The 12,469-nt window shown below is 36.4% G+C and overlaps 1 protein-coding gene across 2 annotated transcripts in view; it reads right to left on the bottom strand.

Moving 5' to 3' along the window:
• Positions 1-12,469, bottom strand: part of LOC135691056 (uncharacterized) — a 22,257-nt gene extending 9,788 nt beyond the window's left edge. Inside the window, exons 1-11 of one of the 2 annotated variants that reach the window (XM_065208801.2) lie at positions 12,313-12,469; positions 8,782-8,863; positions 8,007-8,192; positions 7,298-7,421; positions 5,351-5,526; positions 3,812-4,015; positions 3,209-3,244; positions 2,377-2,496; positions 1,286-1,402; positions 703-786; positions 92-208 (exon numbers count right to left, since the gene is read on the bottom strand). In XM_065208801.2, coding sequence (XP_065064873.2) covers positions 92-208; positions 703-786; positions 1,286-1,402; positions 2,377-2,496; positions 3,209-3,244; positions 3,812-4,015; positions 5,351-5,526; positions 7,298-7,421; positions 8,007-8,192; positions 8,782-8,863 — 1,246 coding nt within the window. In that variant the 5' untranslated portion in view covers positions 12,313-12,469. Of the gene's footprint in view, positions 1-91; positions 209-702; positions 787-1,285; positions 1,403-2,376; positions 2,497-3,208; positions 3,245-3,811; positions 4,016-5,350; positions 5,527-7,297; positions 7,422-8,006; positions 8,193-8,781; positions 9,000-12,312 lie in introns of those variants that run through there. The other variant, XM_065208800.2, reaches the window with a different exon arrangement.

Here is a 12,469-nt window from a genome sequence, read left to right as displayed (position 1 = left end):
ACGTTTCAGTTAAAAGTCTGGTTTGATTTCTGGCTCAGTTCAACTGGTGTTTTCGAAAGAAGTATTTTAAAGTCAATGGTTTTGGGCTTACCCTTTCTGCAAGTTGGGTGACAACTTCGTTGGCAATACTTCATGTACCACGGGTTTTGATTACATAACCCCACTTCAGCCCATCTACGGCAGCCTTGAACTTTATCAGAACATCTACCTAAGGAAAATTTACTTTAAAGGCAATCAATGTGGGCCAACAAAGAGGAAGGTCTTACTAAATGAATGTATTTTATGTACGATATGTCACACTAAAGACGAGACAATAATCTATAATTACTAGACAAGAAAAAGACTCACGCAGGCAAGGCTGACAGAGATATGGAATATCAGAAACCAAAATCGCAAACATCTGCTTTAAAGCTTTGGATTATTTACACTGCTGAATGGAAACTGAATAATAAAGCAAACGTAACTCGAATTGTTGCCCTTATGAATTTTTCTGTCAACAACAACAATGCTGTGTTAAACTATATGCATGTTTCATTCATAGATTCGGCGCCAGAGTAAAGTCATTCAAAAGTATTCCATAAAACCAGTTTAAAAACAACTGATATTTATCGTAACGAACTAATCAAAATCTAATCAAAATTCATAAACTTGTCAACAACTGAATGCTTTATGTCAAAAACTATTTGAAAAAAGACAACTAACCCAGTCGCCTTGCTTTCCTTCGAAATGGGGTAGTGGGGGCCCTTGTTGTTGGGGTTGGCTTTGGTGTTGTCGTCAACATTCTTGCTGAAGATTGGTGTAATTTGTAAAAAAATTGAATTAGTTGCAAATAAAGTAAGATCTGTAAGGAAAACACAGTTACCAAAGAAAGTATGTATCATATCATATCCTGAGGCTCATAAATATAATAAATTATTCGGTCGCTTATTAATATAATGAATAGTATCAAAAAGAACATAAAAGTGAGAAAATTGCTATATTTTGGATACATGGCAAGAAATGATAGAATGCAAACAGCACTGATAGAGGGCAAAGTTTGGCAGATAATGGTTGAGAGATATCAAGGTTTAGTAATGTCTAAGAGTGGTAAGTAGGATTATTGGGAAAGGTCTCAGAACGGCTGCTGATCGAGAATGCTTGAGAGAGATGACCGCTGCTCTAACATATCATAGTTAATGGGGTATGTTAAAATTGAACTCCCTCTTCATTTTTATTTAGAAATATTCTGTCTATGCGTATGAAAGATGCAGCTTGAAAAATCTGTGAAAAATGAAAAAAGAATTACCATGTTTGCACTTTGGGTGACAACTTCTTGTGCATAGTGTCATTACGGTATTGCTTAATTTACAGTGTCCCCAGCTAGCCCATTTTTCGCACTCTTCTTTTTCATCAATGCATTTAACTAAAAAGAAAAATTTGATTACTTGAACTTGTACGAATAAAATAGTTTCGAAGTTTCTTTTGTTCAGGCATTAGCCAACTGTATTCTGAGGTGCAATAGTTTCTTTGTATTAAGATACTCGGCTAAAACCTTTTTGTGACAGCACTACAATAATGATTAAAACAGATTTGGATTTCTAGAACGGAAAATATTGTGTAAACTCGCACTTTACTGGTATTTTATCTTCTATTTGCTCGTTATATCGATATATAACAAAATCTTAAGTACGGCAGTTAGGGCTCATAACAGAATTAGAATTGAAAGAGTGAAATGTTTCGTTTTGTATAAGGGTACAATATTTCGTTTTGTGATAAATAATGTTCTGAACAGCCAATTCCTATAGTGCGAAGAAGTGTCTGTATAGGAATGGATCTTCCTAGATAGTTGATGTTATGACGACGTGAGTTTTGAGGAGAAATTTATAGCATTTTATCTTCTCCATCACTGGGCATGCTCAGTAACGTTTAACTTTTCAATTTCACGCAAGAAAATGCTAAGGACGTTTCAGTGCAGAAATTAAGAAATAGTTAAGAAAATCTGAAGACTGAGCTGAGAAAATCTTTCTTTTTAAAGGTGTATGCTCAGGTTAGTGTTCTGTGAAATAGCATTGATATAAACAATCAGGTTATCGATATAAAATATGTAATCCACTCTTAATTAGGATAACTGCTCTTAATTTTAATAAAAGTCAGATAAAAATGTTTTCATTTACCAAACCAATATTTGTCAAAACATTATCTTTTTATACAATGTTTGTACAACAATCAATTATCTTGTGTCTGAACAAACTATTCGATTCATATTGTAAACTATTTCACAAAGCTTACAAAAACATGTTAATTATTCACCAGCGAAAAAGAAAATATTTCAGTGAAAGATTTCAATGGAATGGGAGGAGCATTCTTAAGTTTGGAACAAATTTTCTGTTTCCATACCATTTGTTAGACATTGCGGTGCCTTGCAGCTGTGCTCGCAATTTTCTCTCACGTGCAATGACGTCAAGCAATATCCATATCTAGCCCATGATCCGCAACTAGGCAATTTGTCATCACAGTCTAAAAGCATTAATTTAATTTCAGTTATAGATATAGCAAAGAGCGAGGAGCAGTTTTTTGAGTATAACAATGTCAAAAACCTGTAATTTCGGCAACTGTATTTCTAATAATGTAAAGAGAAGAAGCAAGAAATTCCAGTCGCAGATAATTGGAATTTTCCTCTGCCTAAAATTTAAAGAGCATTATAGTTCCACAAAACAAGTTTAAGTTCCTAAAAAATCCTAATGCTTATTATGACGTTTTTTCTCTTTGTTAGGGAAGTTAAGATCAAAGTTACAATGTCTGCTAATTTTCTTGGTATACTAACTAATTTTTTAATTATTTTCACTGCATCTCCTTCCCCCCCCCCCGAACAATGTTGTTTTATGGAATGTCAGGAGGTTCCATGGAGTCCAATGAATTCTTTTCAGATAGCCATGATATTTAACTCTACAACTAACATTTTTTGGAGGGAGATGGTGAAGTGTCGGCCGCAACACTCAAGCAACTAGGCGTTCTAAGGGCTTTTGGCAGGGATGGTACCTATGGTCTAGGAAGATCATGCTTATTGTTATGATTATTAGGATAATTTTTCTATGGGCAATGCCTTTATAAATTATATCTCATTCACTATATATATCATTTATTAAGTTTTTGTAATTGTAAAAACAGCATGCATTAAAAAAAGGAAAAAAAGAACTTTCTGTTGGCTTTGCATTGCGAAAAACCTTACCTCCAAAAGCTCTCTTTCTTCTGACTTTCTTTTTAGCTTTCATGGAAAATGCAGATAGTTTCGGTAAATAAAAAACCTAATGCAGAACAGTCTACCATATGTACAGTATTGCGAAGAAGGCGACCAGTTAAATAATAGTGCAGTAGTGAAATTTAACATCACATGAACGGAGAGTGGGAGAGATGACGTCAAAAAATTTTCTGTAGAATTCTTAAATTTTGACAAACGAGCAGAAAAACAATGTGAAATACCGCTAAATATGCAAAGCCAGTTAAATATGTTTCTCGAGATGGTTAATAAAGATCAAAGGTTTGCTAATCGACTTCTGCTATGTTTTCCTGATTCACAATCATAGTTGTTCGATATGAAAGGAGCAGGTACTCATGACACCAGATATCAGTGTGATCTTACACATTTCATGGTGTTTATTTAGGTTATGTGTTACAAATAAAAAAAATGCCAAAGCTATATTTTTATGACGTCATCACTCTGTATAAACTACACCAATAAAAAGCTTGTTACGTAGCAGGTTATACCAGGAACAAAATATATCTTCATTTGAAATAAAGAAAACAGTGAAACGTAGAAAAAACACATGCTTACAACATTTGTAAAGCAAATTCGTTTGTATTGCATCAATTTCACTGACAAACGCATATGGTTGTTGCTTAACTGGCTTCAGTGGCGTAATCGTTGCATTACCATTCGTCGAAAATGCGTCCCACGAGTAGTGCATGATCGAACTGAAGTCATAAGGGTGTCCCAATGAGATCGAGTCTTTCTTTTTACGGAATTCAACTTTCTTATCTAAAAAAAATTGCAAAAAGCAACATCACGAAGTAAGTTCTGAGAAGTTATTTCGATATGTTCTCTTTAGCAATGCATGTATTTTTGTAACCTTATTGTAATTATACCCACTTAAGCTTTTGGATCTTTTGTAGCTGTATGTACATAATTTAATGCTGAGAATATCGCTTTAGCCTCCCCCCCATCACTTTTTGCAAAAAATGCCAAATATTAAGTATCAAACTACCAGAAAAGCCTCTTTTTATACGGTTTTAGCCCCCCCCACTTTTTTCGACCCCCCACTTTTCTCAACGTTCCGCGGGGCCTGAATATATACGAAAGAAAGAAATCTAGGTAAATGTTATTCTTAGTTGAGTGCAAACTTTTTTAATTATTTATTCTAAATAACTTGTAAATTTTTTACAGACGTAGTCATTTTTAAGTTTTTAAAGATCTAAGCTTCCACTATGCAAATCTTTCAACATCATGGGCATCCTAAACATCACGGTTACTCTGCCCAGGCCCCATTGCTGAAAATTGAAGCCATTCTTTTGCCCAATCAATGTTGGACCCTTTGGCTAAGCATCCTTTAAATTTTTCTAAAATTATAATCATCGGATGCTCTCTTTTGGAAGTTTTGCACCAGCCGGTAAAAAATCCTTTACAGATGGTTTGAAGTTACGAGAAGTTTTGCTTTGAACCAATTCCTGAACAGACTTTATTCAATAAGAATATATGGTGTGACTTGATTTACCCTAAGGCTAAACCATCAGCACACATGACAAGTGATAAGTCAGTTTTACAACACCAATTCCGAACAAAAGTAACTACCTAATGCTCCAACCATTTATTGCAGTATTTCTCTGGGATGGATTACTTGGGATGTATATATAGGGAAACTTTATCTACGCAAATATTTGACAGCTGCTTAAGAATGCTCACCTGGTCAGCATAAATATGTAAGGAAGTTGGTGTTAAGAAGTAGCTTCATCTGCAACGCCATGAAGGGATGCAGGCGTGCAAATCCCCATTATTGTATCCATGACAAAATTTTGGAATTCTTAGCCGTGAAATATGATCAAATTAACAATATTAGTGTGGTTTTGAGGATTTTCATTTCAAGGAGGTCAAAGAACAAATACACATTTGGTTTTTCATGGTATTCTAACGTTTTTCACATAAAGAAACTTTGTTATATACTAAGTAACAAGCATTTCCTTTGGCAAAATCTCAACCTGAAATGGAAATTAATTCCGCTTTCTTGGAATTTTAGTTTTTTGTCCGCTACTGAGCTAAACTCAGGACACCCTAGCTTGATTTCCAAACAATGAATTTAAACAATGAATTTTAACTTACGTTCAAGGATATTGTCCCATTTCACATCAATGTACTTGTCCCTGTCCATTCTGGTTTGCTCGTGGTAAAAGCCAATTGCATGGCCAATTTCATGGGCCACTACATATCGAAAGTCACATAGATGTCCCACAGATATTTTGTTTTCCCCTCCAAGGCGTCCAACGTCACCCCAACAGCTATGTAAAAAAGCAACCAAATTCAGAAAAAAACGACTTAAGAATTTTCAACATTGGCTTTACACACCAGTGGCAGAATTTCGGGCGCGTGTGTGCAGGGGTTAAAATACAGCTTATAGCGCTATTGTCGGTAAATTTGCATGTTTTTGTGGGTTTTGACCTCCCCCCTCCCCCCAACCTGAAAAATGAATTTCCGCCACCGTTTCGCACATTATGAAAGCCTTTTAAAATAAAGTAAAATATCAGACTCGTGTTAAAGTTGTCTTAAATTCAATATCTTTCAGAGAATAAAACCAGCTAAAATACATATAGGAATGATTGCAATAGCTGCCACTAAACGAGCCATGATTATCGAGTCTAGGTGTGACACAGTTTGTAACTGTATTTAATATAAGTCGTACTAAATATTCATAGCATATTTTTTCATAGCAATCCATTAAACATACAGTTACTAAATAATCCACTTTATTTACTTTGGGATTTTTTCTATGTGAACTATAAATACACTATCTTGCTATTTCTTTCTTCATTATATCTTTTCATTTTCATTCATTTAGGCCAATTTGAAAGCAGGGAATTTTGTCATTTGATTTTTGATGATGACACAAACTCTTGCACTACTTTTAATAGAATAGGTACAAACACGTCTCCTTTTTACAGTGGTGGCGCCAGAGGGGGGGCAGGGGGGGCTACAGCCCCCCCGTCGGAGGAGGCTAGCCCCTCCGTCGGAAGATAAATTATGCTTGAATTTTTTTTGTCGGAGCGAATTTTTTAAGTTTTGGCGGAAATAGAAATTTCTAAAAGGACTGTTATCAGAATTCAGGAAGCTCATCCCAAAACAACTCATCGACACATCAATTTCATGGTAAATAATAATCTGTTATAAGAAGTTTGAATTGGTTGTTTAGATGTTCAGTACCAGGTGTTTTCCGCATGCTGTTAAATTTGATCTTATGTTATGGATAGTGCAGTTCGTCCAAATCTTGCTTGCTATAACCAACCTACAACATCGGAATATTTTTGTGCGATAGCGATATGGCAACAAATGTTACCCGTTTCAGTGTTAGATGTAGTATATGTAATGACGTATTTAACAATGATTACGCTGCCCGCCACACGAAGTCCAAGCACAAAGATTTGGCTGCAATGGGAAGGACTGCTCCTACGACGGCAATAGTTGAAACGGACTCGCAGCAGAGAAAAATAAAAACATTTTTTCAATCAAAAGGCGGTACTTTTCCAAAGAAACGAAAGGTTAATGATTTTGAAACTGAAAGAACAACAGAAGACCCCGAAGAACAAGAAGTTGAAATTTCGAAAATTCAAGACGAAGAGCAAATCGAACGTGGTATGTTATACGTTTTAATATTTAAGTCCTTTTAATACGATTAATACGTGCCCTTAATAATATGTCAAAAAACGTAGTAAAAAACACGATTACACCATTTTGATAGCATTTTTAGCCAATCTAATGGGTGTAGCCACCAAAATTTTCCCGGGGGAGTACCCCCGGACCCCCCGAATTTTCGGCTCGCAACGCTCGCCTTCGGTCTCCAGTACCCTTACAATTCCTTGTCGCCCCCTAGCCCTATCGTTCTCTAAAAAAATTAGCCCCTCCGTCGGAAGTGCTAGCCCCTTTGTCGGAGGAAACCTAGCGCCACCACTGCCTTTTTAGAACCCAATCGTGAGGCAAATATCTTTGTTCACGACATATGAGTAAATAGTAAGCATAAGATTTACTTGCAAATCTAAAACTACTTTAAATAATTACCTATTATCTCTAAAAAAAGTGAGATAGTCCTTCTCATTTGTATGATTCACGAATCGAATGCAGGTTTTTTTCTGCCATTCTTCCATTGCTTCCTTGATGGCTGAGATCGTCGAAGGTAAGTTCTCTGCAAAGGAAAAGACAATCTTTCTTACACCAATTATCATGTATGAAACCTAATACTACATAAGTAGGTAGTTGGCAAATACACAAAGGTGGCCGTTACCTCAAAATCTTAGTAGATCCAAAAACAAGCAGGACTTGAAAAATCCTGTTGGAATTGTCTAATCATTTGTTTCAAACAGTTTTGTTTCTAAAATTACTACTGTACCCGTCGGCCCATTCATTTTGTAAAATTGTCCCAACCCCTTCGTTCATCACCTTTTCGGGTTTTGGATCTGTTAAAGTACGCTTTTAAAGAATATCGCAAGCCAGTTATAATAGTCGAGCGTAGATATCATCGCGAGATATTGCTATGCATGGATCATTGGAGAATCGTTTATATTTCAAAGGTGCAAGGTGCGAGATTGGCTAAGTGGTCGCGGACCAAAGATCCAAGGGCCTGAGGTTCAGTCTCTGAATTTACCCGACTTCACTCAGAGTAAGCGGAGTCGTGAGGTCACATTGAGCGGAAGGACCAGGAAACTGTTTCATAAGCATAGCTTCTCGGTATCCTCAAAGAAGTATCTTTTAAAAAAACTAGTGATTTTACCTAAACTGCAGTCAATCTTGTATGGGATGATGGCATTTGGCCAGAGGTTTGAAGCCACATTCCTTCTTTTTCTCCTTACAGATCTCCTATTCTTGCCCTTCATTCCAAGAACATAATCCAGTTGTGAGCTTGTGAGCCTCATATCTCCTACAAAACTCTTTCTGAACCCATGTTCTACAACATCGTCTAAAATTTAAACAAAATCAAAGCATCACATAATGTACAACATCAAACAAACTATTAATTAACAGTCCCATCGGAACAATGTTATATTGGCGTAAAAACGACAGGTTTGTTGCGTTTCACATAAATAGAATATATAAATCTCTACAGAAATTGCAAGGGAGGGGTTTTTGCATTTCACACCATACCTACCTAGCATATTTCAGGTAAAAGACCGTAAGAAAGCACAAGAAGTGAAGGATGGAATGTGAGTGAGGACTTAAAGATATGAAATAAGATATCAAAAAACCTTGAGGCCCAAAAGTGAAATATTGTGGCTACGCCAATGAAAATTTTATCTATTCTGTGATGTTTAAATCAAATCATACGTGACCAACCCCGTTTGCAAGACCAATAAACCTAAAGTGTTTCGCAGTTTTGATTTCGAATGGGGTCTCAGTCTTGTTTTCGATAATAATTGTTTAGATTTTTCAAGAAATAAGACACACTTGAGTTTAGTACTGCAGTTGAGTAGAATTATGTAACATGTGATGTTACTGGCTGTTTTTCAGCAGAACAAGGAAACAATAAATCAAAGAGCCTATGATCAAACCTTTGCTAGTTGAAGGAATGCCTTTGGTAGAAGCGAGAAATGATGTAATGCAAACCAAAATTAGTGCAGCTCTGAGCTCCATCTGCAACGAAAACAGAATCGTCATTATACATTACGTTCGTTTCTTGATAGTCTCTGCTGGTATTCTTCTTTCTAGCTTAGTTCAACAATCGTGAGCCGTTTGAACTTCTGTTTTTCTATAAACATATGTTGAAGACTCTTTTAATTACTGAAAGAACATTTAATAAAACCAAAATCTCTTTCATGTTTTCATGATTAATTTCAAGGTGAAAGCGATCATGATTTAAGGAACAACTGGCAATAAGACGGGATATTGTTCAGGATAATTGTTCAAAGATAAGAAAGATATGAAATGACGATGTACCAGGATCAGTTAAACAGTAAGGTCTTTGTAATGCTGTCATGTTTGTCTGCTTCACGTTAACGTGACCGTTATTGTCATCCGGAAAAATATTGAATTGCAAGTTCTTAAAAAAACCACTGACGGGCTTAGTCGAAGCTGAGATTGCATGGAATGATTTCGTGACTGGAGAGAGGATCTTGTAGCATGTACGGGTGTTAACACTGTTAACACCTTTGTGAAACATGCCCGTTGAATTGGTTTCCTCACGGGGGATAGCAGGCAAAAATGATAGGGGGCAACCATTTTTTTCTTGGACTGGCAGAGGATGGGTAAAGTTTGGCTTGGCATTTGGTTACCCAATGAGCCTCAACGAGCACTGTTAAAGAAAACTTTAGACTTGACCTCAAAAGGCGATAAAACTTCTCGAAGAGGGAACTCGAGACTGACTGGGGACAGCTTGCAGGGGACGTTGGGAAAGGGAGATGTCCGGGTCATATTTCATTGTTCGAAAGAAGACTCTCCGGTCAGGAAATTTCTCACCGGGACGGTTTTCTCAACAGGAGTGTTTGTTAGGTTACAAGTCTTCAATTACATGGAATGATTTCATATCTGGGAAGGGTCTGTTATTATACGTGAAACGTTGCCCATCCCAGCTACCTATTCGTGACTGCAACACATTTTCCTGCAACACTGCTCCATGAATCATGTTTCCTGAGACGCTTTTGGAAACTCAAGTTTAAAATTCAATTAGAATTCAAACATGGGTAGCTTTAAAACCATATCGGTTTGTTTTCTACAAATAACTGTAACGATATTGCACGGCCTCCACTGCACGACTTCTGGCTGGCTAACTAACATCACGTGATTATTTGTAGGCCGATAGGATCAGCATAACCTATCATAGGCTACAGCATTTTCTCCTTTAAATGAAGGTTATTTTGGTACACGGAGAAAGATTCAGAAAACATCTTTCGCGCAAACATTTGTCGTCACTATTTCTTCTCGTCCAGATACTAGACGGTTATGGGTTGATTTTTTCCCTTGTAATTTCTAAATTGACCAGTTCACATAGAATTGAATTGTATCAAAATAAGACAAAAATGGGATTTTGCCAAGTCCGGGGTTTGGTTTCTACCGCTGATTATGTTTGTTTGACAAGTTATTTTTATGACAATGCTGAGGTCCTAATAGTTTTAAGATAACACATGTTGGTGGTGGGGAAGGATCATTATAATCTTGATAAAATTAGTTGCAAGATATTTTTTGGTCTATTTGCCAGCAAAAGAAACGTTAAATATAGTTCATGGCTTTTGTTTCAATATAATCTTTGAAATTTTACAGATAGATTTTTTTGCTAGTCTTATATTCTTTTTGAAGGCACACATTTTTTCAAGATATTGTTATCAGATAATGATATTGTCAAAAGGAGTAAAGATACATGAAAAGTGAAGGGCATTTTAAACCTACAATATTAATAACTTCAAGCATTCATTCATCAATTTTACTTGTGACCTCTCGCCCCTTACAGAACTGGTAACGGCAACTGGATATAAAAGGATTTCGAAAATAAACAGGGTCTTTGCCTTAAGACATGTGGAGATGGAGAATATCTCTTCATTTTAAGAGAAGCTATTTGACCTCAAAGAAACTCGTCTTAGAATCGTGAAATTTGGGGGTAGAAATTTTGAATCTAGGGAGAAGCCCTTGACGCCTCTTGTTCGCTTATTCAAACAAATCTATCAAAAAGATAAATAAAATTATGATGGACTGTCTTACAGAGCAGGCACCGCGCAGCCATTGGGCTAGCAGGGGCTATAGCCCCCTCCCACTTTTTCGCAACATTAGGCTAGGAAATGTTTTGAAAGGTTTACTCTAACGCAACTTTGGATAGTTAAATCCTCTGTAGTAGCAGTTCTTCTTAGCTGGAAACCATTTTTGGTTAATTTTCTAGGTGCTTTAACTTGTTTAATGATATTATCATTTTCTAACTTTGTTAGCTTGGTGTTTTATTACCCTCAAACTAATTCTATCTATTTTTATAGTCATCGATATTATCTCTGAACCACACTGTTTATAAAAATGGAGTAGAAATAAGCAGGTATTTTCTAAAAGGGGCGTCTTCCGGCGTTCTAGAGGACGTAGCCTCAAAAGATTTCGGGCAAACCCATTTCGTTCCCTCCAATACACCCGCACACCCTTTTAGACTGGTGCGCGGTCCCTGTTACAGAGTCTCTATTTTGCAACTGTGCGGACTTTATGGTTTTATTAATCCTTCTAATCAAACTCTGGATAGTTTCATGTGTTCAATTTTAGATATCGAAAATAGCTAACTGTCTTAATCTGTTCAGAATAGTGAAACCACGAGCAGAGTATTTTTGGCACACGTAGATATCCTCTTAAATAAATGTTCTCTGCACAGGATCTGGGAACAATTTCGTGTCAGAAGCGGTATTTAGCTCAAGCAGGTTTGAAATTTTGCAGGGGTTACAATTTGCCCAAGGGTTTGCCGTTTGTGAACCCGAAAAGATATTTTTGTTTACAGGGAAACAGTCTTCACTGTTGCATAAGTTTACTTAAATTGTATTCGCAGGTTTGCAGGCTCCCAAGTGTCTTTTTAGTAATATGATACATCATTATCATACATTACGCTTTAATTGGTGTGGTCAATTTTGGTCTTTTCCAGCAGAAATTTTGAAGAAATTCCATCGATTTATATAAACTTCCTCTTAGGAACACAAGGAACACCTCAAGGAACAAACAAATTTTAGATGGAAAGAGCAATACTACACAGTGTGTACCCAATGGTCAATATTTTACTTAACCTAATAATTAGCAAAGGACTTTTTAAGGCAAAAAATATTAGTTTTTGTTTGAGTTTGGAAAATTATTTAAAAGGGTTTTGCGTGGAAATATTTACTACGCTTGCGCAGTGTATTTTAACGAAAATTTTTGATTTTGCCTTTTTATGTACACTTTGGCCTCAGCTGGTCATCTATCTGGCCTTCTTACGTAAATCCCATCTGGCAACCCTGTCCCCGATCTTAATTGATAACAGACAACAAGGGACAGTAAATATTATGCCGTTTCTGTCTACTTCCTGTATGTATGTATTACGCACACACTACGTTTCAATGTGACTTTGACAAAATATAACAAAGCCAACTTACCAGGCTGGACCTGATCGATAAAAGCTCGACAGCTTCTTGAATCCAAATTTAGACTCTGCTTACAATACAGAAAAACTGTGTATGCCAAAAGCATCAACTAACGGTTATAATATATCTTCAGGCAATGATTGGGAAGTGTTGTGGTGTGATGGCTTAA

This window comes from Rhopilema esculentum, chromosome 4 (genome assembly GCF_057945365.1).
Source record: "Rhopilema esculentum isolate cy_ngs chromosome 4, ASM5794536v1, whole genome shotgun sequence".
Taxonomy (NCBI): Eukaryota; Metazoa; Cnidaria; class Scyphozoa; order Rhizostomeae; family Rhizostomatidae; genus Rhopilema; species Rhopilema esculentum.
Note: the sequence above shows the minus strand (reverse complement) of the source record. Positions and strands in the feature narration are given on the sequence as shown.